This window comes from Pholcus phalangioides, unplaced genomic scaffold (genome assembly GCF_987345545.1).
Source record: "Pholcus phalangioides strain wild (caught in Gottingen) unplaced genomic scaffold, Ppha-v1.0 ptg000007l_1, whole genome shotgun sequence".
In the NCBI taxonomy this organism is placed as follows: domain Eukaryota; kingdom Metazoa; phylum Arthropoda; class Arachnida; order Araneae; family Pholcidae; genus Pholcus; species Pholcus phalangioides.
Window position 1 is genome coordinate 42777688 of NW_028301600.1, and position 25368 is coordinate 42803055.

General features: G+C 34.4%; 1 protein-coding gene across 9 annotated transcripts in view; it reads right to left on the reverse strand.

Annotated features, from left to right (window-relative positions):
• Positions 1-25368, reverse strand: part of HUWE1 (HECT, UBA and WWE domain containing E3 ubiquitin protein ligase 1) — a 564154-nt gene that overhangs the window by 161244 nt on the left and 377542 nt on the right. For all 9 annotated transcript variants that reach the window (XM_089233267.1, XM_089233272.1, XM_089233273.1 and 6 more), the window contains 3 exons: positions 18673-18765; positions 16926-17021; positions 6276-6386 (listed from right to left, as the gene is read on the reverse strand). In XM_089233267.1, the coding sequence (XP_089089393.1) occupies positions 6276-6386; positions 16926-17021; positions 18673-18765 (300 nt within the window). The remainder of the gene's footprint in view (positions 1-6275; positions 6387-16925; positions 17022-18672; positions 18766-25368) is intronic.

A 25368-nucleotide genomic window follows, 5' to 3' on the forward strand; every position in this document is an offset into this window, starting at 1 on the left:
CTCCTTCTCAGGGCTCCCACTCAAAAAATTAGAAAAAGCATGATGGGGAGGGTACCCCCCTAGACAACATAATCATGTCATATAATAAAACAAAATCCCTGTAATTTTTTTTAATTTTAAAATTAATTTTTTTTTCATAGCACACTATTTCAGTAACCTGTAAGATTGACACAAAAAGCAAAATGACAAATGATTTGATTAAAAAAATTTTTTTTGGCCAAAATAGGGTCTTGCAACCACATAATTCTTTTCTGCTCTCACAATATATATATTACATTCTTTTTTGGTAGACTTCCACAGTCCAGTCTGTCAACTCTCTTTAACAATACACACAGCAAATTATACAGATACAACGCCACAAGTAAGTTTAGTTTAAGAATGACTCTCTTTCAATACCACTTCCAAAAGCAAAATGTGTAAATTACAAGGTCCAATATAAATAAGTCAAGGTGGACCAGATGGTTTTACTGCATTGTCCACCCCTTTTAAAAAGGATTTGTTTAAATTTTAGTGGTCAATGCCAGTGTAATCATTTTTGACGAATGAAGCACTTTTATTTAAAGCTCTTTACTTGCGCATTATAAATAATGTTCGTGCCTATGCATGCCCTAAAAATACAGAAGAAAATTGAATGCTATTAGGTATCATCAAAGTCACAAAACCTAGAATAGGTCTACGTACCCAACTGCTTTATTATGCAAACTATTGTTTCCCCTATTAGCAGACAGTAAAATCTCTCCAGTGTGGCTTCATTAACCGCTTATATCCAGGCCCGTCATTTGGGGGGAAGGAAAAGAGATCAAGCAGAAGTTTTTAATGACTACTCTACTTGTAGAACCCTCAAACCAAGCAAATGAAAAATTACTAAACCACCAAATGGTCCACATACACCCTGCCCCCAAATAACCTTTACAATTAATAACCAATACAATTTCTGCTTCGGCAGAATCATTAATTGCAATCTACTACATTTGTATTATTTAGCATTATGCAGGCATGAAAGTGACAAAGTCCATTTCAGAGCAGTTTTGGAGCAGCAAAATATAGGATTCAGAGCAGATATTTATAAATTGAAACAGCGAAATTAACTTCCAAGAATATTTTTGTTAACCCTCACCCCTTTTCAAAATAACAAAAGACAGTGCAGTTGTTCTAAACATTTTTTTTATCAGCTTGTTTTTGGTGTTACTTTACACCTTGTTTGAAAGAGTGGCTGTCATAAAAAAAAAAATTTCACACCAGTCTATTTAACATGATTTTTGCTTACTCAGGGCACTATTTGCTGTCTGGAACAGCAGCAGTTCAAATGGGATAAAAAAAAAATTATACTCAGTAAGAAATTGTTGCAAAATGGGAGAGAATTTTGGAAAAATAAGAATGTTTGGCAACTTGGCACTCGTTATTTGGCAATATTGGCAATTTAATGTTGGTTATTTGGTTTTTTTATTAGTTTCTAAATTAGCATTCGTTATTTGGCTGACTTGCTCTTTTACTCCCGGAATGAAAATGTTTTTCACAAAACATCGAAATCTGACGCAATGACGATCGACTACAGTAATTTCTGCTGCTTCCAGCGGTGACTATCTTTTTTTTCAAAACAGGAACTGACTCACTTGCACTTTAAAGCTGAAAAACCATTGCAAACCATCTTCTGTTTCACTATCATGGATATTATTGTGGTTTTCTGATGGAAAGCCAGATGAGGGGTAGATGATTCAAGTACAGAGTAATAAAACTTTTCTTGGAAAGAATCATTTCACGGCAAGCAGAAAAATTTTTTTTGCCGTCCTTTCTGAAATTATGGGCATACTGAAACAAAATTCGCTATTTTGGCTATTTGGTGCAGAAAAATATGAAAATACACTATTGGAGCAGGTTGGCGCAAGATGCTAATTTTGGTGTAAAGTTCCCACCCCTGCATTATGACCATGATTTCCTTCTCAATTAAAATAAATTATACAAATTTTGTTAATAGGATTTTGTTAAAAAAGTAGGACAAAGTGGGACATTTTACCATAACGTACGAAAAGTAGGACAAGTGAGAGCCCTGCATTTGCCAAAATGAGCCATGCTGGACTTTTCTTACATCAGTTGTTCTCAAACTGAGTAGCGTCCAACTGGGAGGGGGGTGTTAATAAAAAAGAGGGTCTTATTGAAAGGGGGGAAAGGAATTAAATTAACAAAAAAAAGACGTGAATTTTCTTTTCTAAAATTTAAAAACTTAAATTTAAAGTTGATTTAAACTAACGCTGTCACAGCTTTGTCTTGAAATTCACGTGCTAGTCCAGATAGTCCACAATCCAGACCACAATATCACTTTTAAGCATTGGTCTTCTATGCACCACAATCTGAGAAAAACCCCGGAGCTGAGTTCTCATGGTATTGCGTCCTGAAGTGTCCATTAAAACCACAGGCCAACCTGCATAGGAGACAGCAGATGGTGAACGTCGAGAGAGGCTCAGAGGCAGTCGGTCTCGCTACCGATCATTCCACATGCCTGACGAGATCGTGACTACCTTTGAACATCACAGGAACATTGCTGACGAGATCGTGACGACCTTTGAACATCACAGGAACATTGCTGACGAGATCGTGACGACCTTTGAACATCACAGGAACATTGCTGACGAGATCGTGACGACCTTTGAACATCACAGGAACATTGCTGACGAGATCGTGACGACCTTTGAACATCACAGGAACATTGCTGACGAGATCGTGACGACCTTTGAACATCACAGGAACATTGCTGACAAGAAGTGACGAAGCACACCTTCTGCAACTATTGCATTATTTTGAACTGGTGTACGCTTCTACAGGGCAAGACACCTTAGAATTAGCAACTGTCATAGAAGATGCAGGAATCAGTTGGAAGTAGCGAGAATCTGGTATTTATATAAGAGCATTTCCCATAATGCCTCTTGACGGAACCAATCATAAAGCCGAAGGTACAGCACTGAACTTGCATCCAATTTACATATCCTCACAAGAGAGAAAAGTAATACTGCAAAAAATATATCAAAATCTGGCAACATAAAATAAAGATGGCAGCCGATCGGTGACACATGATCTCGCTGATCAATCCCGGAAACAAAAAAGTAAAAATTAAAAAATCTATATAAATGACTAGAATAAGGACCATTTCCGCGGGGGCCTACATGGTAATGTTACACACAACATATTGGATCAAAAGTGATGCGCATTGCCAGACAGGGATGTGCAACAGACGAAAACACAGTCTAAATAGAATATGCACAAATGAGCATATTTCTTTACTGATTGTATTAACGAGTGCAGGCAAAATGTATTGGCGAAGATAAAATAAAAAATTAGAAGACATTCCTTATATACGAGAGCTGAAACAATCTTTCAAGAGTACAAACATAGTCCAGCTGATTTTCCAATTCAGAGGGAACCATAGTAGGGGGCCGATCCAGCCCGGGGACTCTAAATGAGATAATTCTCATTTTTCTTTTTTCACACAATAAATTCACTATACAGGGAACGTGGAAAATTTGGCCTGAGCCCGCCAAAGATCTCAGCTTAGGGTCTTACTGCAGGATGTGGGGCCACTAGACCAGTGTTTCTTAGCCTCTGGAATCCCACTGCACGGTTTATTATTAGGCCTGGGCATACACAATGGGAAATAAATGGGTAAAAATGGAGTAATATACCACTCACGGCCCAGTTTGGTGGATGCCAGGGTCCAGCGATTGAGGAACAGCACTAGACCAACCAAGGGCTCTTTCAAAGGACACACAAGGATTTCACATATTCCTTTTCCTATTCACATTTTTCCAAGTCTAATATGAGACACTTGTTATTTGCTCTATCGTCATGCTTAGTGGAAGCGGCGAGCAAAGCGATGAATGAGAATGAAGAGAAGCGACAATAGAATATAGCTGCGAGCCAGGAACATAGTACACATGGTAGGGGCGTTTAATGTAGCAGAGAGTATCAAATAGAAACTCTCAATATCTCTCTCTCAGCTTGGTTTTTTAAATTAAAGAATGCTTAAAAATTTCATAATTATCAAAATCATTGCTCAGACAATTTAGAAATAATGTTGTCTGAATATCACTATTTTCGAATATGAACTACGGGAATATTCCTCATATTTTGGTCGCTTTTCTCCCTATACATCTTTTCCCATGGCACTTGCGTGCGATCACTTCTCGAAAGATCAATAATATTTTCTACGAAATTTAGAAGTAAAAAATTGAGAAAAATATCAAGTTTATCGAAGCTCCCCACCGTTTAAATTTGTATTATTAGCATAAACGGGAGGGTAGAAGTGGAAATCCCCCCCCCCCGAATAGCTTTATTTGTATAAATATTTGTTAATTTAATTTTTTTTTTTTTTACACAAGAAACGTAATTATTGACACCCAAAAATCCAGCATAAAAAACATTTGGTACGCTTCCAGTATGGAAATAGTGACGGTACACAGAAAATAAATAAAACTTGCCAATTTTTCACAGAAACATACACTATTTTTAATTGACTACTCGAATACATGTACCCACACATGGTGCATGATAAATTAGCTTAAAACTCCAAATGTAAATATTATAAACTCAAAATATAAATCATTTTCGGTTTGGTTAAGCATGTGCACCCGAAAAACGTTTGACTGGAAATATATGAAAATTATTCGATACTTGCTGTTTCATTTGATCGTCCACACCTTTTGAAGTACGTCGAGGACTTAAAATCAACGATTCTGGTGACATTTTTGACTTCACTACCGCTTTTTAAGAGCGAAAACAAGAACTTCAACAGACATCTTGAAACTATACACAAGCGAGCAGAGCGGCGAAAACAAAATATCTTGAATGCACTGCTATTATTGCTTGTGCCGGAATTCCTGCTCTGCTGCAGTGCACGCTGCTATACGCAGGCATATTGGAATCAGCGTGTTTGATTTTGCTGCTCTGATCTCTTCTCTCATCGTTGCTTTGCTCTCTGTCCCACTATGTGTTCAGCTTTAGGTGTCCGTCTAGATAAAGCATTTTAATCCATTGCGCGAGCACCATGGTGCTCAATGCGATGTCCGATTTGATGTTAGCGAATTTAAATACCTTGTGCAAATTGCATTAAATTATTAAAATCATCCAGATTTCATGCATTCAAATGATATGTCAAATATGACGTAAGAGTGCTCTTCTTTTGATGACGGGTATAGGCAGTGCTCGCAACTGGAAAAACTCGAGCACTGCCAAAATGGAGCCCAGACCCACACTTTGAAAGCACTGTGGTACTCCTTTCAATTCAGCCTAAAAGTTATGTCAAAACACAATTAAAGGCAAACAAATCCAATGTCGGTCTTCTCTTCAACTCTCTCGTTCTGTCACATGCGTATACTGTACGATTTTGTCCTTCGCTATAGATAGTCGGTAAAGATCGACGAGATCAAAATAAATTAAAAAAATTCTTTCGCAGAGGAAAAAATTGGTGCCCTTGCACCTGTCTCCGCAAGGATGGGCCTGACAAGACTGCAGCTCTAAGGCCCGGAACAATCACCATCTTTTTTTCATGCTATAAATTTACTACAAAGCCCTCCAGTGAAAACTGGCTTGCAGACCTGCTAGAGATCCAACAGTCCTACTCCATGATATGGAGGGAGATCATGTCCTTTCTACGAAAAACCAATATTGTTCCCAAGAGGACTCCCTACTGCCATATGGTCTATTAGTCTCCTCCCAGTCTAGGAATTATAACGTGATCTTGAGAACACTGCTTTAGGGGAATATTACAGATTTTGAAAGGTCTGGACAAGCAAAAAAAGAAAAAGAAATGTTATTTTTTATTCATCAGTCCATAGCTTTTTTGCCCCACCCATACATTGTCTGCCCCAATGTTGGGTGGCTACATATTGGCATTGTTCTTTTCTATTGGTACTCACTCATCCATCCCTCCGGGGCAAAAGAGAAAGAATAAAACCTGAGAGAGAAGAAAAGAAATATTGAATGGCAATGCTTTTTTATCCGAAGCCTAGATTTTTTTTTTTTGGGGGGGGGGGGGACAGATTTCTGGAGAATAGAAAAATCTGTGACCTTGACTAAAATTTTGTGACTTCCGTGACCTTTCTCTCATTCCGTGACTTTCCCGGGACTGTAGACACCCAATAATACTTTACTTTACTACCTTGTAAAATTTCGCCAATCTTTTACAAATCATCCATACAAAAATATTCAGCCATAAAAAACACACATACTAATAAATTAAAATGACAAAAGGTGCCACAATATGCATTAGGCTGCATGTAACATACCTTGAATGATTCTCGGGTGGACTAGGAGAGGGACCCGTAGGAGAATAACCGGAGAAATCATCAATTGCTGAATCAATCATCAATTCGGAATCGTTACTTTGGCAAAATCTCCTAATGGAAATTAAAATTTTATAATTTATTTGAAAATTATGCAAGGAAAATATAATTCCACAGTTTCACCATCATATCTACAGTGAATAATTTTGTGTGGTTATATAATTGACTTATTATTCAGCTAAACTAGTGTTTTTTCCTATAGTTTTTATCATAACATTTTGTCAGCTAATAAGTCAATTATAGCTTAATCAGCTACAGCAAGAAGGGGGGGGGGGTGACTTTGTGGCTCTCTGTTTTTTAAAATCTAGTGCTAAGCTCGGGAGTAACAGGGACTTGAAACACCACAATATGATAGTGCAGAACATGCTGCAACTTAGATATCACTCAATGAAGCTCTGCATTGCTCAATGTTACTGCCACAGCTCATTCTAGAGAAATTAACAGTTTTAAATTAACGAAAACTTCAAACTTTCTACTGTGAAGCTTAAAACATCTTATGAATGATTAATACAGATCACTATTTCAATAACTGAACTTCTTGGCACTGAAGCTATGTAACTAGATAGTAATTAAAATGCTTGATGTACGAGTTATGTTTGCTTAACATTAAAAACTATTGCTCTGCAGGCAGTAAAAGAGTTATTTTCAACCACAAAAAACTTAAAATACTGAGAAAATATGTAAGAAAGCTCAAGCTCATTCTTAAAGGAACTGATCTTGTTCAGGATAACAAATTTTCTGAAGAATAGGTTACTGGCATCTCTTTCCTTCTAGAGATGAGTATCAATGCCCAGAAGATCAATGGCAACACTGGTAATTCACTACTGGCTGGAACGAGCAGACAGAGACCAGTTTGTTGTTAACTTTGAGGGCGCACTGTATGCGGGAATCATTACTGAAGGAACAGCAGAGGGTTTCAGTAATGGGGGAAAAAGAACTAAAAGGGGCGCACACAGCCAGACAAGATTATGTAAAAAAATTGAATTCGGTTTGCAATTCAACCACCTACGCCTCTTGGGAAGTGTATTTTCCATGTGCCTGATATTTTATTTATTTATACAATATTGTTGGCCTCAGGCCTATACAAGAGAATGCAGTTAAGTTATATGAAAATGTAAATAACAAGTACTTGAAAATGAAATAAATAATACAATAAATAATGTTTAACAGTCACAAAAGTTCTAAATAAAAATTTTTGGTATTACTTTTTACTAATATTTTTATTTTCTATGATTTTTGTATTAAAAATACATATCACAAAGTCACCCTACATTGTGGAACCAGTTTGTGACAAGAACTTTCTTTTTTCAGCAATGGTTGTACCTTCGGTTTTGAAACATATTCAACTATCTTCAGCAAGAGTGGATGAACAGTTATTTGAGGTCAAGTTTAGTTATGAGTTAATATTAAGGCAGGAAAAAGCCAAAATAACGAAAAGTTGTGAACTCCTTATGGTATATAATTACTCTGGATACATATAACTTACACTCTAGATATACAGTATATAAAACCTCCTTAAGTCATCACCCTAATAAGTCGTTACTCTGGTTAAGTCATCGTTTTTCTTCAGGCCTGTCCAGCTTTCTTAGACAATGTTATTAAACCCTCATTTACTCGTCGCTAATTTCGGTAAGCTCGTCACCACGAAAAAGATGATAGAGAAGGAACAGATTATTTTTATAGCACCCATTTTAAAAAAAAGGCTTGTTAACAGCATTGCCATATGGTTGGAAGTCACCATAAAAGCCTATGTACCAATACAGAACAGTGTGAGCAACGAAAGTTACGATGGGGAAATTCATTTGTTGACTAAGGTTTTTGCAATGTTAGGGGACTGTTCGAGTTAGACCTCATTTCTGTATGGACCCTCACTAATTTAGGGCTTCAAATTTAAACAAAACACCTTTGTTGAAAAACCAAACATTCTTTCCAAAGTTGGTCTTTTAATGTTATTTTTCCTTGCCCCCCCCCCCAAGGCTAAGACGCTTGAAGGTCCTGAGCAATTGAGTAATTTTGGTGGCCACCCACATTTTCATACTATTGGATATAGTTCAGTGATTTTTTTTATGTTTAAAAGCTAATAATTTTTACTTTCAGGCTATCTTCACCCATTAAGCTTTTTTTTTTTTGGTGAGAATTGACAATATCGGATATTGCCGATTCTCCCCAGGCTGACCATATTTCTTATCTATTTAATAAATCTATCAATTGGGAAAACAAAAAACCAAAAGAAAAAAACCATTGTTTTACAATCACTGTATGTGAATTTGCCAAAATGTACATTTTGGAATTTCTCTCACATTTTACAAAAAAACTGACTTTTGAGATTTACTTTTTGTTTAGTCTTTTAAAAACATTCAAAGATATTTTCTCCTATTAACCCCTTTTTAGAATTTCCCAAACCTTCCGGAGACACCACCGAACCTTAGCATTGCCACAATATTATCCACAAGTACAGTACAGTAGGCTAGTGTCTCGGTAATCCAAGGTGAACGGAACCGAGACTACCTCAGATTACCGAAAACTGAGTCTCCAAGAAACAATAGAAAACAACTTTCGGGGAAAGGGAATCTTCATATATTTATTTTATGGCAAATATACCATACATATTGTGCACTAAAAAATTTAAAAAACACACGATCCACCACGGCCGGAATTTATACTCCTTATCTGATGAAATCGTTTTAATTTGTTTCTTCAGACCTATGTATTCATTCTTACTCTCAGCTTTACAATTCTTGATTCACAGGCTTAATTCATTAAATTAGGGCTGCCAAGATCCATGTCCTCTTTGTAACAGGGGCACTTGTGCTGGGGACCTGATATGAAAATTTATTTTTTTAAATTATAAATTTACTATAGAGGAATCTCTTAAAAATTCTGGCCTGAGGTCCTAGCGAAGACTTTGGCATAGGGATCAAGACCCTTTTAGTCATGGATGGAGATATGGAGAGAATCCTCTTCAATTCAAATTGAAACCACTAACACTCCTAAGAAAATTGAAACAAAACATGTTCTTGGCAAAAACCAAAAGAGTTTTTTGAGCAGGAATCTCGAAAAATTAAACATACCTCAGATTATAAGGAACCTTCGTTTCTTTCTACAAAAGTATTTTTAATTTTTTAATTGTCATTTGGAGGGTATGGGACCACTACCTGCATAAGTCTCTGGAGCCTATAATACCGTTAAGAATGCCCTAGTCTAACTTCATAGAAATTTTGTGACATCTGATACCAAAAACTTAGCATTAACGTGAACTCTAATTTGCAATATTATTAGCTTCTGTAAAGTTGAGATTTCAATATATAGTTGCTATAGAAATAGCATATGCCTTTCATCTTGCGTCAAAGAGGAATTTCAAAATACCTTTATTTCCAATATTATCTTTGAGGATTTTCTACCGAATGATTAAATTCTGAGAAAAAATTGTACATTAATAAAAAATATATAATTTGATAACTTTTTGTAGTGCCCCCTTTCTCCTGACGCCCTAAGCATGTGCTTATTTTGCTTAATGGATAATCCGATCAAGTAAAAATTGGATCCTGTGTTCGAGGCAACCTTGTAGTTAAGTCATGAACTGCTGATAAAGAATTAAAACACTAAAATTAAATTTCATGTATGTGTAATATAAATGTACAACAGAGTTCTGTTGGAAAGAAAAGCTAACTAACATTTGCTCAGATTAGTCTAAAATAAAAATTTAATACGTTAAAAATTTACCATAATACGTTTAAGTTAAATAGAAGATCAAGAAAAGTAAAAACTATCACTTTTTCTTTTGCTATCTATAAATTTTATCAATATTGTAATTTTGATAAATGCTATATTAAATTAAATTGATACGATTTTCATAATATTGCACATTGAAACTGACTGTACTTTGCCTACAGGCCCGTTTACACGAGACAAGTGCTTCAGTGGGCAACTTAATTTTAACTTACAGATTCTTCTTGAAACTGTCCACACAATCAGTAGTAAGTACGCGCTCATTGGATAATTTTTACGGAGGTGAGCGCAGTTAATGCATGCGCGCTTCAGTCTACTCAAATCCACGGAGAGAAACAAAGGCAACGCGCGGGAGTATAATAGTAATAATTTTTTTATTTATCTGGCATTCAGAGAGGTGCTTTTTTTAAAGCTCATAGCTTTCGTAACGATGGATGAAGATGATCAGGTAGAACTTAAGAATACTGTGTACAGAGCCACATTATATGATATTTTTTTTAAAGAATATAAATTTATGCACTTAAATAAATTTATTCAATAAAAAAGGGGAAACTTTTTTATCACTTGCGCGAGAGCAACACACTGAGCAAGAAGTAGGTCACGCAAGGGAAACAGTTTGCTTGTCCCCTTTTTTCGCCTCTGCCACCCACGTAAGGGGGGGGGGGGAAGAGATGACGTCACAGGCAAAAAAAGAATACACAGCATATTATAAACTTATGTAAGTCATTGAGAAGAAATATAAGATTTCTCTATTTCTCCTCTAAGTTGTAAATATCGATTATATGATATTTTAATCGAAGTTGAAGAGGAGATAAATTATGAATTATGGAAGCCGAAAATACGGGAGAAGGTTCTTGGCATTTGTAGGGAATTGTAAGGGTTAAAAATTAAATAATAAAAATTCATTAAACAAAAATTTCCAAATTTTCGAAATCATTATTTTTTAATTTAATCTACAGAGATGACATCTTTATGTTAAATATTTGATCATGTATTTTTACAACAGATGGCAGCAAATTCGTTCTGGACGAGAGAAATATTCGAAAGCCCCCTTCCAGTTTTTAATTTATAAATCCTCCCCACCTGATATATATTTTTGAATCAATTTTTTTCAACTCCTGACATCACGTCGACAGAATATTCCATAGCTTTTTCCAACATCGAATAATTTTTAGCTTGTTTGTTAACGTAATTTTCATTTCAATAGTTCAACAAACATTCATGGCAAAGATATTTTTCAACAAACTTGAAGGTTGTGTCCTCTGGCCACCTCACCATCCAATATTTCCACGGAATTCTAACGAAACTTCAGGAGACGACAGAGCATGAATGCTTGAGATCAAAATAAACTCCTCCGTGAGAGAGCAAAATGACCCCTCCAGCACGGCAGGTCACGCCCACTGGCGCATGCGCATACGTCTACTTAACCGGAAAAAATAGAACCGTTCGTATTCACTTACCACTAAATCACTTGTGCACTTGCCAACTAAAGCCGTGTAAACGGCCCTTATCGTATGCATACATTGTATCGTACTTGGCAACTAAAAATTAAGTTACCAACTAAAGCGCTTGCCTCGTGTAAACAGGCCTTAAGTCGTCACCCCGCTTAAGCCGTCATAATTTTTCGATAACATGGTGACGACTTGTCGGTTTTACTGTATATAACAATCTTATAACATAGTCTAAATATATATAGCATACATCACGGATATACATCTTGTCCCAAAAATTTATAGACTTGTTTTCTCAGTATAACTTTGATAGTACAATCGTATAATGAAGTACAGATTTTTTTCACAGAAAATTATATAAAAACATTTTTCTAATAAACATTTTTTATGACATTATAAAAATTTTATCTAATCTTTAATTTGTTGAAATCATGTGTTTCCCTTAAGTTTATGTAAACAAGTGAATACAATATCTGTATTCACTGGTTTGCATTCATTGTAATTGTATTCATTGAATTTGTGTATGCAAATTCGAAAAGCATAATTAAGCGTCTGGCTTAAAGCGTTAGCCTTACATGTAATTCAATTTAAAAGCTATTTTTGTCTTGGCCGTGGTAGGGAGTGGACATGTTCTTATCGTGCTCTGCTAGACAACCAATAGCGGTAGTTATATCCGAAACCATTGTGGATTTGTAAGACAAGCGTTTGTTCTTATTGCTTTCAACTTTAATTTTCGTTGTGTATTTGTATTTAGTACAAACCGATCTTCTGTTTTGAACAGAATTATTCCCTTTGTTAAAAAAAAACAAGTTTGTACATTGCGATTCCTCTGGTTCACGGATAGCGTGCATAACTTTTATATTGAAAAGAAAAGCATTCAGAGAGTATAAAAGTGGACGAGGTGACCTGTCATTGTTTACTGATAAAAGAAAGGCGTTGAAGAAAGCAATAAGGGATAGTAAAAAAAAAAGTTGAGTGTAAGTTGGCAGACAACACTGGCTCCGACCCAAAATCATTTTTTAGATACGGCAATAATAAATGTAAGGGGACAGTTGGCCCCTCTCGATAGGAGGTTCTACGGTAGAAAGCAATATGTGTAGTGCTTTCAATGACTTTTTTGCATCGCTTTTTATAGAGAATACGATACTCAATGTACGGGTGTTGCACGGAGTAATAAAATCCTCAAAGATTTTCAAGTACAAGATGTGAAGGTCCTAAATCTTTTAAAAAAGGTATGTGCGAGCAAAGCACCAGGACCAGATGATATCTGTCCTAATGGAATGTACTAATGAATTGTTGGGGGCAGTTGCACAGATTTACGGGAGTAGTGTTACTGAGAATATCGTCCCAAGGGATTGGAAACTTGCTAATGTTGTTCCGATATTTAAAAAGGGTAGTAGAGAGGCTGTGTCCAATTATCATCCAGTAAGTTTGACAAGCTTCCTCTCAAAAATGATCAAAGAGCAATTGGTGAAGGGGCTACATGAAAATAGTGTATTGTCGGATAATCAGCTTGGGTTCAAGAAGGGGAAGTCATGTGTAACTAACTTCCTTTGCTTCTTTTGACTAAGGCTTTGAGTAAGGACAAAAATGTACATGTTGTTCACCTTGATTTCCAGAAGGCATTTGATCGGATCCAACATGGTAAACTCTTGAAGCGTTCACACAAGATTGGGGGGCAACTTGCTGAATTGGATAAAATCATGATTCAGAGATAGATCACAATGGGTTATGGTGAATGGGGAATTCTATGATTACAAAGGTGTTACTAGTGGATTTCCTCAACGAAGTGTCCTGGGCCCCATACTTTTTTCACTTTTTATCATGACGTGAAGCTAATGAGGGTAGTTGGGAATCAAAGCAATAGGGAGTTGCTCCAGTTCCACTTGAACAGGATTGGAACATGGGCAAATGAATGGAGCATGAATTTCAGCGTTAACAAATGAGTGGTCGCTCATTTTGGTTCAAACAACCCACTGTTCTCTTAGGAGTTGAATGGCATCACTATCCTGGATGCAACTAAGGTCACCGAATACAGAATTCCCATTGATGAGTCGCTTACGTTTTTTGAACATTGTTCAGTGGTGGTCAAAAAAATCAAATAGAATGTACGGTTTCATTTTCAAAAAGGTCTCTTCGCGTTCTCCTGAAGTCATTCTTCCACTTTTCCGAGGCTTGATTTGTCCTGGACTGGAGTATGCTGTAAGGTTTGGGAGACCATACCTACAGAGGGACATAGATTTGGTTGAAGGGGTGCAGAGAAGAGCTGCGTGTCCTTATTGGCATGCGGGGCTTGAATTATGAAGAGAGACTTCATTTCTTGAATATTTTTACATTTGATGAACGCAGGTGTCTGGGAGATATGATCAAAATTTTCAACAGGATGGATCACTAATTATTAGTACACCATCAATCGACTGCTTTCACAAGAAGACACCAGCATTGATTGGTAAAAAACAATTCTAGGTTATGGTATCACAGGGAATTTCTCTTTAATAGGGTTGTTAATAAATAGAATATCTTGCCCACGGAGGTAGTAAATTCTAACACAATTGACACGTTTAAAAAGAAATACGATAAACATGTTGGGGTAAATTGATTTTCAGAGTGGGAAAAAGTTATTCATTAAAATAACAGCTCTTTACAAATATAGGTTAAATAAAACATGTGAAACTACTGGAGATACAGAAATTTGAAAAGTTATTCTAATTTAATCATATTTGATTTCTGAATGAGAATATTTAGAAAAACACTAGACATACAACTGTATTATAGAAACTGCCGTATACATGATAGTCATATAAATGAAACAAGTTTTAAATAAAGTATGTATACAAAATTAATTTTCTGTCAAAAAATACTGTTCTTGATTTTTCTTTCTTATTTGACCTAAAGTAATTTAAATTTTTGCAAGCAGACTAATGGATCTGCTAAATTCTATTCCTAAATATTCTATTGTTAATGATACATCTTATTATTAAATGCTATTTTTCAAATTTCATTCCTGAAAACTTCCACTTAAAAAAAAAGGAAACTTTTCAGTTGAGGGAAAAATTTTAACACTAAAATACAGAAAAAGTTCTGGAAGCTGAGTGAAAACTTCGGCTTAGGAAGATATTGAAGTTATCGGAGTTCGACTTATCACGAATCGACTGTAATTTGAAACAAAAAATATGAAAAATTCAAAATACAGTGAAACCTGTATGAAACGATAGGTCGAGACTGAAATTATTTTCCGTTCCAGAAAGGTTTCAGTTTTATACAGATGCACATAAAAATATACGCAGTGATTTATTTCTGTTGTTTACAAAACTTAAGTTTTGAGAACATCATCCTAACTTCTATAAACCAACAATTGTTAAACAGACATGCATATTATTATTTTGAATTTTTTCATGTTTGCTGTTCAAATTACCATACATTTGAAATTTCATAGTTAATGCGCTAATAGTTAAACTTCAAAATAAAACAACCTCCTGGATAGCAATAGAATTACCATTTACTTTTGTCAAAAATGAATTTTTTTTTTTAATACAATGAAACCTCGACAACAATATTCTGCGGACCGAGAAAAAATATTGTTGCAGAGGGATTATCGTTATATCGAGAAGCAAAATTGACCTTGCATGTGATCAAATTTATGACTAAGATGCATTGTCCCTGCACAGAAGTTTACCGCATTGCACTTTCATGTCTTACACAGAAAGTAGCAGTACCAATAACTTACTTAAGCTTTCAATGATTTTTTTAGTGCTAAATATTGATGTTATAAGATGCCTTTTTGAAGGAAAACAAGTGATGAAGTTTGAAATCATATTCAAAATGATTTTGAGCAAAGTATAAAATATTTTTTTAATAGCAGTTTCAAAACTCCTCAAAAAAATATTGTTATAGAAAGATCTCTTGTGGTAAATGATATCGTTACATCGAGTATCATTGTGTAGTAAGTTTCACTGTATTTAAAGTGAAAATGAGGAAATTGCATACTTTTTTAAAAAACAGTGACAATGAGATCAAAGTCAATTCAAACCAACAACGTTTGTGAAAGAAAGATTCTACATATCTGCAACATTTAAATTTTGCCTTTTTACACCTCTACGAACTTCATTTTTGCATTCATATTCAATACGCGTTTCTTGTTTGTTGCTGGTGGCCATCTCTAGACTGAATGAAAATCTCTGCAGTAGCCAAAACACTGTATCGCTAAATTGTGAACAATAATTTACAGTTTCCCTCGCGTAATACTCTCCCGAAATTATCAAACTTTTTTCAAGAAATAGGAGGGTTTTCTAACACTAAGTCAATCACCATTTCCATCATAAATGAAATGCTAAACAAGCTTTTACTAAATTTCAAATAGTGTTCCGGACAATTTCCACACGACTTCGAGATTGCAAAACAAGAAGTGGTTCGACGGACAAACAGATTTATTCACAGAACAGCAATATACACATATTTCCAACCTAATCAGAGAGCTAACAACTTTCTCGCAAAGTTCAATCACAGATGACTTTTCATCCAGTCTCTCCTCTTGTGATTGCCTCCCTATTTATAGCTCTGGTCAAAACTTTGAGAAAAAGAATATTCCACAAATTTCTATTTCATAGTGCCAGGTTTGTGGCACCACTGTCTGGAGGGGCGGAACACTCTGGAATGTTCTCCGCCAATCGCATGTCTTTGAGCTAAACCGGTATTAACTGCTGTCGCCAACAGATCAATATTTTTGAGAGTCAAACAAATCGTGCCATGTATCATCTACAGATCATAACAATAGTAATCCTCTTCCTCTCAAGCCAGACTCCCCAGACTATTTTGCAAAAATAAACCACTCCATATATTTCAAGGCGCACCTTTATAAAAGTGAAACCTGTCTGGAACAGAAAATCTCTCTTGACTTTACATTTTATACAGATTTCACTATACATAGCTCAAAGGAAAAAAAAGATGTGCTTCTGAAGCTTAGTGAACTACAGCACTCATCTGAATTGCAATTTGATTTAACACAGAGGCTGTAGAATTTTTCTTCCAAAATTGAAGTCTATATTCAGTTCTATATTTCACAAGAATAGCAGGGAGAGTGTGGCATCTTTTTAAAAAATACTATGCTTCAACCTCCATGTAGAACAATTAAACTCAGAGCAACTCAGCTAACAAGCAATGCTCTGTATGAAACATTCACATTTAGGAAATATTTGTCTTTTTCTTTAAAAGAATTCAAACAAAGAATGGTCTAATCAATTTATACTGAATAAGAACTTTTTGTCAAATATTAAAAATTACCTAGTAGTTTATTTATTAAGGAATAGATTTTATACTTTGAAAACTCAATAAAATCTTGAAAGAATAAAACAAATAAAAGTCAATTCAAAATCTGATAAACTGTTGATAGGAATTTTGGAATGTAAAATGTTACTTTGAGCGATCTTCTTCTGGAGGACTTGGGGAAGGACCAGTAGGAGAATAACCTGAGCAATCACCAAGTGTGTTGGATTCATTACTTTGCTGAAACCTATTATGAAAGAAAAAAAACATGCGTTAAATCTTCAGTATAAATAGTTCATCCTTCTAGTTTTATCAACACTTTTTCAATAAATTATCAAGTTATAAGCTTTAAGTGAAGTGTTGATAAGGGTTTTCTTTCAATATACTGTTTGCAATGAATTTCATTCAATTCTTTTTCTTGGCCTAGTACTCAAGAACCCAAAGAACAGTATCCAGACAATAACATACATCAGAACGTCTGAGGACTATTGCATATTGTTACCAGAATATCGGATGACATCATTCTAAGTGATTGAAAATTATTAATGCTATTTATTGATTAGGTATTCATATTTTTAATATAAATATCTATTTTATCTCACAATAATTTAGTAGTCTTTGCTTTGAAGGAAAGCTTTTCCACTTCTATATTACTGTTATTAATATTAAAAAAAAACAAAATCCATGAAGGGCATAATCCATACTGATAGACACTTAAATTTTATTGCGATACAATTATTGTCAATTATTAAATCAAAAAAAGAAAGCACAGTATAAGCCTATATGTATAAAACACCAATAAAAGTATAAAATACAGATAATATATATATTATCGTAGTCTTTCAGAAATGGTTGTTAATGTTGCTTACAGTAAATAGGTAATTCTTAAGTTGTTTTTTCAGCAATGGAACAGATGTTTGGAAAATAATTATAAAATTTTAAGTTATGCGAAATAGTTTTTCTTGGAAAATAAATTATTGAAAGAAGAAAAACTTAGAACAATAAATTAAATTAAAATAATTCAAATTTTAACACTTTACAATCTTGCAAGGCATATGAAAAATTGCTTCAATCTATGTTGCGAGAACAAAAGGTTTACTCTGATGCTTCCATAGTTTACACACATCCCACAGGGTAAACAGGACCTACAACATTGGTTTATTTGAAGTTTGAGAGAAAGCATACAGAATTTCTTGCAGAGAAATTTTGTTGTTGTTCCTGAAAAAATATTTGACGTTAAAAGAAATCAATTTTCAAACTTTTTTTCAGCATTTTAATTTGATTGTTTTGCCCCACTCCCACCGAAAATGCCTCACCAGAAAAAAGTAAATAATATAGTTTTTTTTTCTCTTCATTGATTTTCCAAGTTTTGTAGACAAATGATGGTGGTGGGAGAGGGGGAAACCATATTTTATTTATTTTCCCACTGGTTTACAAATAACGATATTAGGATCCCAAAATGAAACTATAACGATTTATATCGCAGACATCTTATATTCAGGGATGTAAGGCCCCCCCCACCCCCCATCCGTTTTGGAGCACCAAACTTTTATTTTTGGAGTATAAATTTTGAAAATGGAGTAGAACTGACAACTATATATATAAAAAAAAACACCATCTCTTTATACAAAAATGCCAACTGGGGCAATGATTGCTGTAGTTAAGGGAGGCTGCTATGACTCCACTAGGCGTTTCACACTACTAATGCATGTTATAAGGAATTGAAAGTGTGTGTCTGTTGTATTGGTTAGCGCACTTGCCCGGTATGCAAGGGGTCAGGTTCCATTCCCAGAGGAGGCAAATCACTTTTCTTTCCAAATATCAGTTTTGGCATAACATCCAGAAAATTGAATTTCTCAGTCTCCCCTACATTATCGTATGAGAAATTTGTAAATTACCTTGAATGATCTTCTGGAGGGCTCGAAGTAGGACCGGTAGGAGAATATCCAGTAATATCATCAATGGCATCTATCTCAGTACCTTGCCTTCTCCTAGTCACAGAAGAGAAAAATTCATAGGAATGAAAATTAAGGAAAGATTGGTTAATATATAATGTAACATGCATCATACTGAAATAATTTGTATGTTTCCAAATTTTAGAACAAGTCTACAGATGCAGCATTCGTAAATATCATTTTCAAAAATATCCTTAACTTTCAATAGGATAATGTACATATATTATGATTGTTACAGCTGTATATGACTTCATTTATTTGATCATTTAAAAAAAAAAAAAAAAACTAATTTTAATAGTGGCATTTAACTAAGCATTATTAACTGAAGATCTCTTTCAATAACGGACTCATTACTCTCCAGTTAATCCCCAGGTTTCACTGTGTACTGTAGTAAATGATTTATGAAATTCAATAAGCTATATATATTTTAAACCATTCCTAACTAATCTGCATTAATTACGCATCCAAACTGCACCAAATGCATTTTACATTTTTATTTTGTTTCTATCATAATTTTTGCAAAACAGCTTCATGATTATGCATAATGAAAATAACTGAAGAAAACTACCATATACAGTTACAGTAATAATGTCAAACATGGTTTGTGCATGTTAAGCTATAAAATAATTTTTTACAATGTAAGAAATACCAGGGTGTCTACCCAGGGTTGGTAAAAAACTGGTTTTTTTGGTTTAAACTGGTTTTTTGTTTTAAAGAATATTAACATTAAAAACAATGAAATTTCTGAAAAATCATTCAAACTTCTACAATTAAAATAAAATGTTTATTAATGTAATTAACACTATTCCCATATTATTAATCAATAAATATTTCTTTCATTTTAACAAAAACCAACTTTTGCAATTTAATTATTTTTTGCTTACCTCAATGGATTACTTTGTGTGTGTTTGAAAATTCTTTTAAATGTTAATTATATAATATAAAGATGTTTTTTCGTTACTTTCAGTATGCTTAATTAGGAAGCTATTTAGCAGAAACTATAATAAAAATTAGGTGAATATAATGTGTTTAATGAAGCATAAATAATGCACATTAATTAACGATGATTTATGATACACAGGGTGAATATAACTAAGGTTCTGATTTCAAAATACTCAAGGAATGAAAAAAAACATTGTAAAAAAAGAATGATTGTAAGAATGACTTGAAAATTGACATGAATATTCCTGAAGAATGGAATTTTATTACGTAAAGGGGAAAAAAATACTTAAAAATGTAAAATTAATGACATCATCCAACACATGGGAAATTTGCTCGCAGAATGGAAACAATAGCCAGTCATGGCAAAATGATAACTTAATTATAGTATTACACGATTTCATAATTCACAGAAACATCACAAAAAAGTGAAATAATTGAACAAATAACTAACTTACTCAAGAAATGTTAAATATGTTGTCCACCGTTTTCTGGCTATGAGGTGAAAGCACAAAAATTCTTGTTCAACAGATCAGAGTATGCCATGGTTATAATAGGGATGCGCTTGCAATAATTAAACCAAATGCGTCCCCAGGTTAATATTCCTGAGGAACTTTTAACACATAGGGGATGCGCTGAAGCTTTCAATTCACCAAAGTTTTCAATCCGACCACTGTTCATAATATTTTGAGGTACCCCCACAGCCAGAAGTTGCAAAAGTTAAGGTCAAGTGAACTGATGACCAGCCAGGTGTCGTACCATCCTGTTATTGTCAAAATTGGTCTTCAGCAGCTACTTTGCTGGTAATGCAATGTGCATCTTGATAGAAGTTGTTCTATCCACACACTGATGCTATGGACGTGCCGAAATGATGTGGTTGTAAAAAATAGATTATACTGCTGGCTAAGTACAGCATCATCTACTTGCACATTTTGCACTACTTGTACTTTTTTCCTTTTGCGAAAGAAATTTCCATTGCTTCAGGAGTATCCATGCAAATTTTCAAGTCATTCTGACCAGTACTTGTTGTATAGTTTTGGAATCAAAACTTAACCATGAAAGTATAAAAAAAAAATTGTTGAATATTAAGGCTGGGTGATATACAGTGCGAGATGTGCTACTTCTTATGGGAAAAAAATAAAGATGTCTGAGGTAATGTAACTACTAGTACAGGAGTCTTTGTCCTTGAAGAACAGCTGGTGTCTTTATTGGATTATAAGACCACCTGCCCCTAGCATGATGGTGTCACTACTGTTGCTGCTTTTTTGTGAAGGAAAAAGAAACCTTGAGATAATACACCACTACATTTAGATGTGTGATGCAATCCTTATTCATGAATTAGCGAAAAATAGAGCATCAGAATGTAGCCAAAGGTTAGAAAATGTAAGAATGAGAAATTTTGTGGCTTCTGTATGTAACTTTAAATAACTAAGATATTTCAAAAAATATATATATTTTCATAAAAAAAATATATATTCAGGCCACTTTTATGAGACTTTTTGAAAAAAACCACTTATACTATCTTATGCCATTTAACACTAGAAAGACGGATCGCAAGAGTATACCTAGAAAGACGGGATGGGGTCAAAATGACCTCATAGTTTTTTTGCAATTTTTGGGTACCTTAATGTTTCAAATCACTGTATATCATTTTTAATACATAGAGTTATAACACAAAAAACAAAGGGTGAAACCACTGATTTGTTAATACATTTTGTTTTTATCTAGCACTCAAAGTATTCTGTACAAATCACCTCTCTCTATGCAAATTTGCCGCACACTGGTTTTTTTGCATTGCGTACAATAGATTGAAGTGTTTTATTGTCTTTGCAGTCCCTTCTTACTTGGCATTTGTCGTTTTTTTGTCTCCATCAACAGGTGTTTTGCATATTATCGCATTTTGAATTGTAGTTTTCAAGTAGAAATACTCACATATTGCAGTTACGTGAAGAACTCCGTGCTAAGTTCTCCAATTGATCTTTTTCCCTGTCACTCGTTTGTACAAAATCCAAGCATTTATGGCTGACATATCCAAAATGTTAGAAAATACATGCATCGGCCAGCGACGACTTCCAGTCTTGTATAATCGCACCATTTGATTCACGATGTCGACTCCATATTTAGTTTCGTTATTATAGGCAAATGTTTCTGGGGTCTTTTTTTCAACAAGGTATCATTTCTCACGATTTTAAATTTCTTATTTCTCAATGGCGTTCTATTTTGTACCAACTGATGCACCATTGGAAAAATAATTTTATTTCGATTAAAATCTTTGTTACAGAACCGCTACTTGTTTCTCCACAGTTCGGCCTAGGGTAGATCTCATGCTTTTATGTACTTTCATCATCACTGCTTCTAGAGTTTCTCTCATCTAATCTTTGCAACTCCTGGAGTATTTCTTCCTCAGTAAATATATGTTTTCTCGCCATTTCTAAATTGTTTGAAATGATCACGTGCATTCAAATTTTCTACGTCAAAGGACAAACAATTAATCGGATAATATGGAAAGAATGCTTGACAAAAACCAAAAATTACACACCTGCTGACGGACACTTGCAGATAAGAATGGGAAAAAAAGAAAGGTCACAAGGAAGGTCAAATACAAAAAAAGACTTTCAGAAAAATTATAACCTATTTAGAAATTAGTTGTGACGATAACAGTAGTATTTACCGCATAATGTGCTAGGATATAAGGAAGAGTCATAATGACCCCCTTCCGTCTTTCTAGGTATATCTGCTCGTATCTTCATTGTTAAAAAAAAAATAATGAAAAAAGCTTCGGTATACAATAAGAACATGCTAATTCAGGAAAAATTTCAGGTGGTCCGGTTTATTTTTAGCTGAGATATGCAAGCTTAAACAGCGTGCAGGGTCATAAAGACCTCCGTCCATCTTTCTAGTGTTAAAGATATACCATCAAAATGTACCCCAAGAACATAAAATGTGGTAAAAATGAAACATTTTGGCTAATAATGAACCATTATGATATTTTTCAAGGAAAAAATATTTAGGCTACTTTTATTTGATTTTTTGAAAATAATGAAACTAGTTGTTTTTTAAAAACCACTTGGTTAAAACCATGGTTTAGGGGGTAATGAAATAGGGGAATGTGAGTGAAGTTGAATAATAGAAACATGATGAGAAGTGAATTTTAATCTTTTGCAACTTTTTGCACGGAATGATAATATGTATATACATAAATGTATTTTGATCAACAGTACAAATCTTTGATGTTGTGGGGGAGGCGCAACCCCTTCATGTTCTGATGTATCTCTGCCTATAATAAGCATTGTCTTACAGCACAAACAGAAAACAAATTTATCTAAATATTGAGAAAATTTGCAATTTGTTTATTTTCGCAGCACAGTCATTTTGTGCCCACAATGGTTTATTCCAATGAAACCTAGTAAAGCCAATTAGAACAGAATTGAGAACACATTCCTCAGTTGTGTCAAAACCAGAGGTGCTGTGAATGCTGGAGCATTCGTGGTAATTTGTGACATGTCTCAGCACCACAGAATTTATTCAGAAATTGAAATTTCCTATATATAAATAAAACTCAAGATGAGAGTACTCACTGATTTGAAACGACTCCACCAGTCCTATTAAGTTGAAGATGTTTGTATATATATATATTAGCCACCTCAGCTGTTATATGGTTATTCGTATATAGCACATATTAATAAAATTCAATGCTTTCGAATGGTTTTAAAATTTTTCTCAGGTCTGCATCAATCACACGGTCAAATGAAATATCAAATGTTCTTCCCCCTCTGGTATTAGATCAGCGCTGGACAAATCTCAAAAAATTTACATGCCAGAATCAATATTTTGTATGCCCAAAAAATATAACCAAATATATATACTAGATACTTATTTCATTTTAAAATATTTCTAATTGTTAATCACACTTAAAATAGCTTCAAGTAACAATTATTCACATAATCCTCTTTAAAAAAAAAAGACAATGAATATACAATTTTTTAATGCAAATTATCTGAATTCCCCTTATCACTTCTATGACTGTTGATATGAAAACTAGAACAGAGTTTTTCCCAATCTTGTTTGTGCCCATTGTCAAAATTATTCCCCTATATCTCCCATAACAAGATATTCCACTAGACGCAGAATCAAATTTATCAATTTTTTGGAATATCGATGGTGATCCTTATAAAATTAATGAGGTCACTCTCACACACACTAAAAATCTAAGATCAGCCAATTATAATTTTCCATATTGTTGGTGTCTGAAAAAAAGTCTAAGTTGCAGCTCATGCTACTTATTGAATCATAGCCGATTAACATTACAGGACCGGACTTGAACAGGTGTGAGGGTGACATTGAGCAGGTGTAATTCATAGAATTATTGCAGATGTGTCTGGTCTTTGCTAGCCAATGATTAACCCTTTCTTGAACAGAAGAGTGTGAGTCTTTCAACCATAGAAGCTGAATACGTCACATTGACTGAAGCTGCAAAAGAACTGATGTGGATTGTTCGAATAATAAATGAATGTAATGAGAGAAAGATCTGAATTTATTTAAACTTCCTTTCGAATTACAAAAATGAACCCTTGTGTGACAATCAAAAGCGATTATTTTTCGAATTCTTCCACGGAAAATAATAGAACCAGGCACAGACGTAAAATATCATTTTTCAAGAAATCTTGTGTATGAACGATTGTGTATGAACGAAAATTCGATTTATATCACATTAAAGGAAACTGACTCGTCAAATTTGCAGACAGCAAACAGTTATGTATCAAGAATTCATTTTTTAAGAAGAAACCCCAAAGAAAGTCGACCTGGAGAAGCCCAACTGGAACAACTAGTGAGATCAACTACACCCTATCTAATAAGAAGCATATGATCCAAGACTGCAGTGTTCTCAACAAATTCAATACAGGAAGTGATCGACTGGTTAGATACAGAATAAGGCTTAATACTAGAATGGAAAGAGCAAAACTTATCAAAAGTAGAAAAACTCATCGATATGGTAAAGCTTCAAGAACATCAATATAAATTCCAGTTAGAGCTGAAGAACCGAATTGATTTGCTGTATAACACCACAAGAGGATGAACAAGATGTCACCATGACGAATAAAACTTTAACCACTACCCTAAAAGAAGTAGCAAAAGAAGTCGCTGGAGAAAAAGAAATCAAACAGGTGAAGAAAATAACAGAAGAAACAAAGAAACTTATGAAAGACGGGAGAGAATTTCAGATTAAAAAGAATGACCCTAAATCAAAAGTGGAATATGCAGAACTTTGCAAGACAGTAAGAAAGCAGATTACAGAAGATGTCAGGAAGTTTAATTGCGATATTGTAAAGAAAGCATTGGAAGATAATAGGAGCCTAAAATAAGCGAAACGGAAACTGTGTGTTGGTACAAAGGAAATTTTTTCATGAAAAAGATGGAACCATCACTAAGGATGGAAATGAAATCATTAGTATTGTTGAGAAATTTTATAACACTCTATACAAACATGAAGAACAGGATCGGGACAGAGGAAAGGGAGCAGAAAGAAAAGAAAATGAAGCAGAATTTGTACAAGTAGCACCTGTGCTGAAAGATGAAATCTACAAGTCTATAGGATGTATGAAAAAAAGGAAATGCCCAGGTGAAGATGGGATATTTCAATAGACATTATTAAAGAAGCAGGAGAAGAATTTGCCAGTATGCTAGCTGCCTTGTTCACAA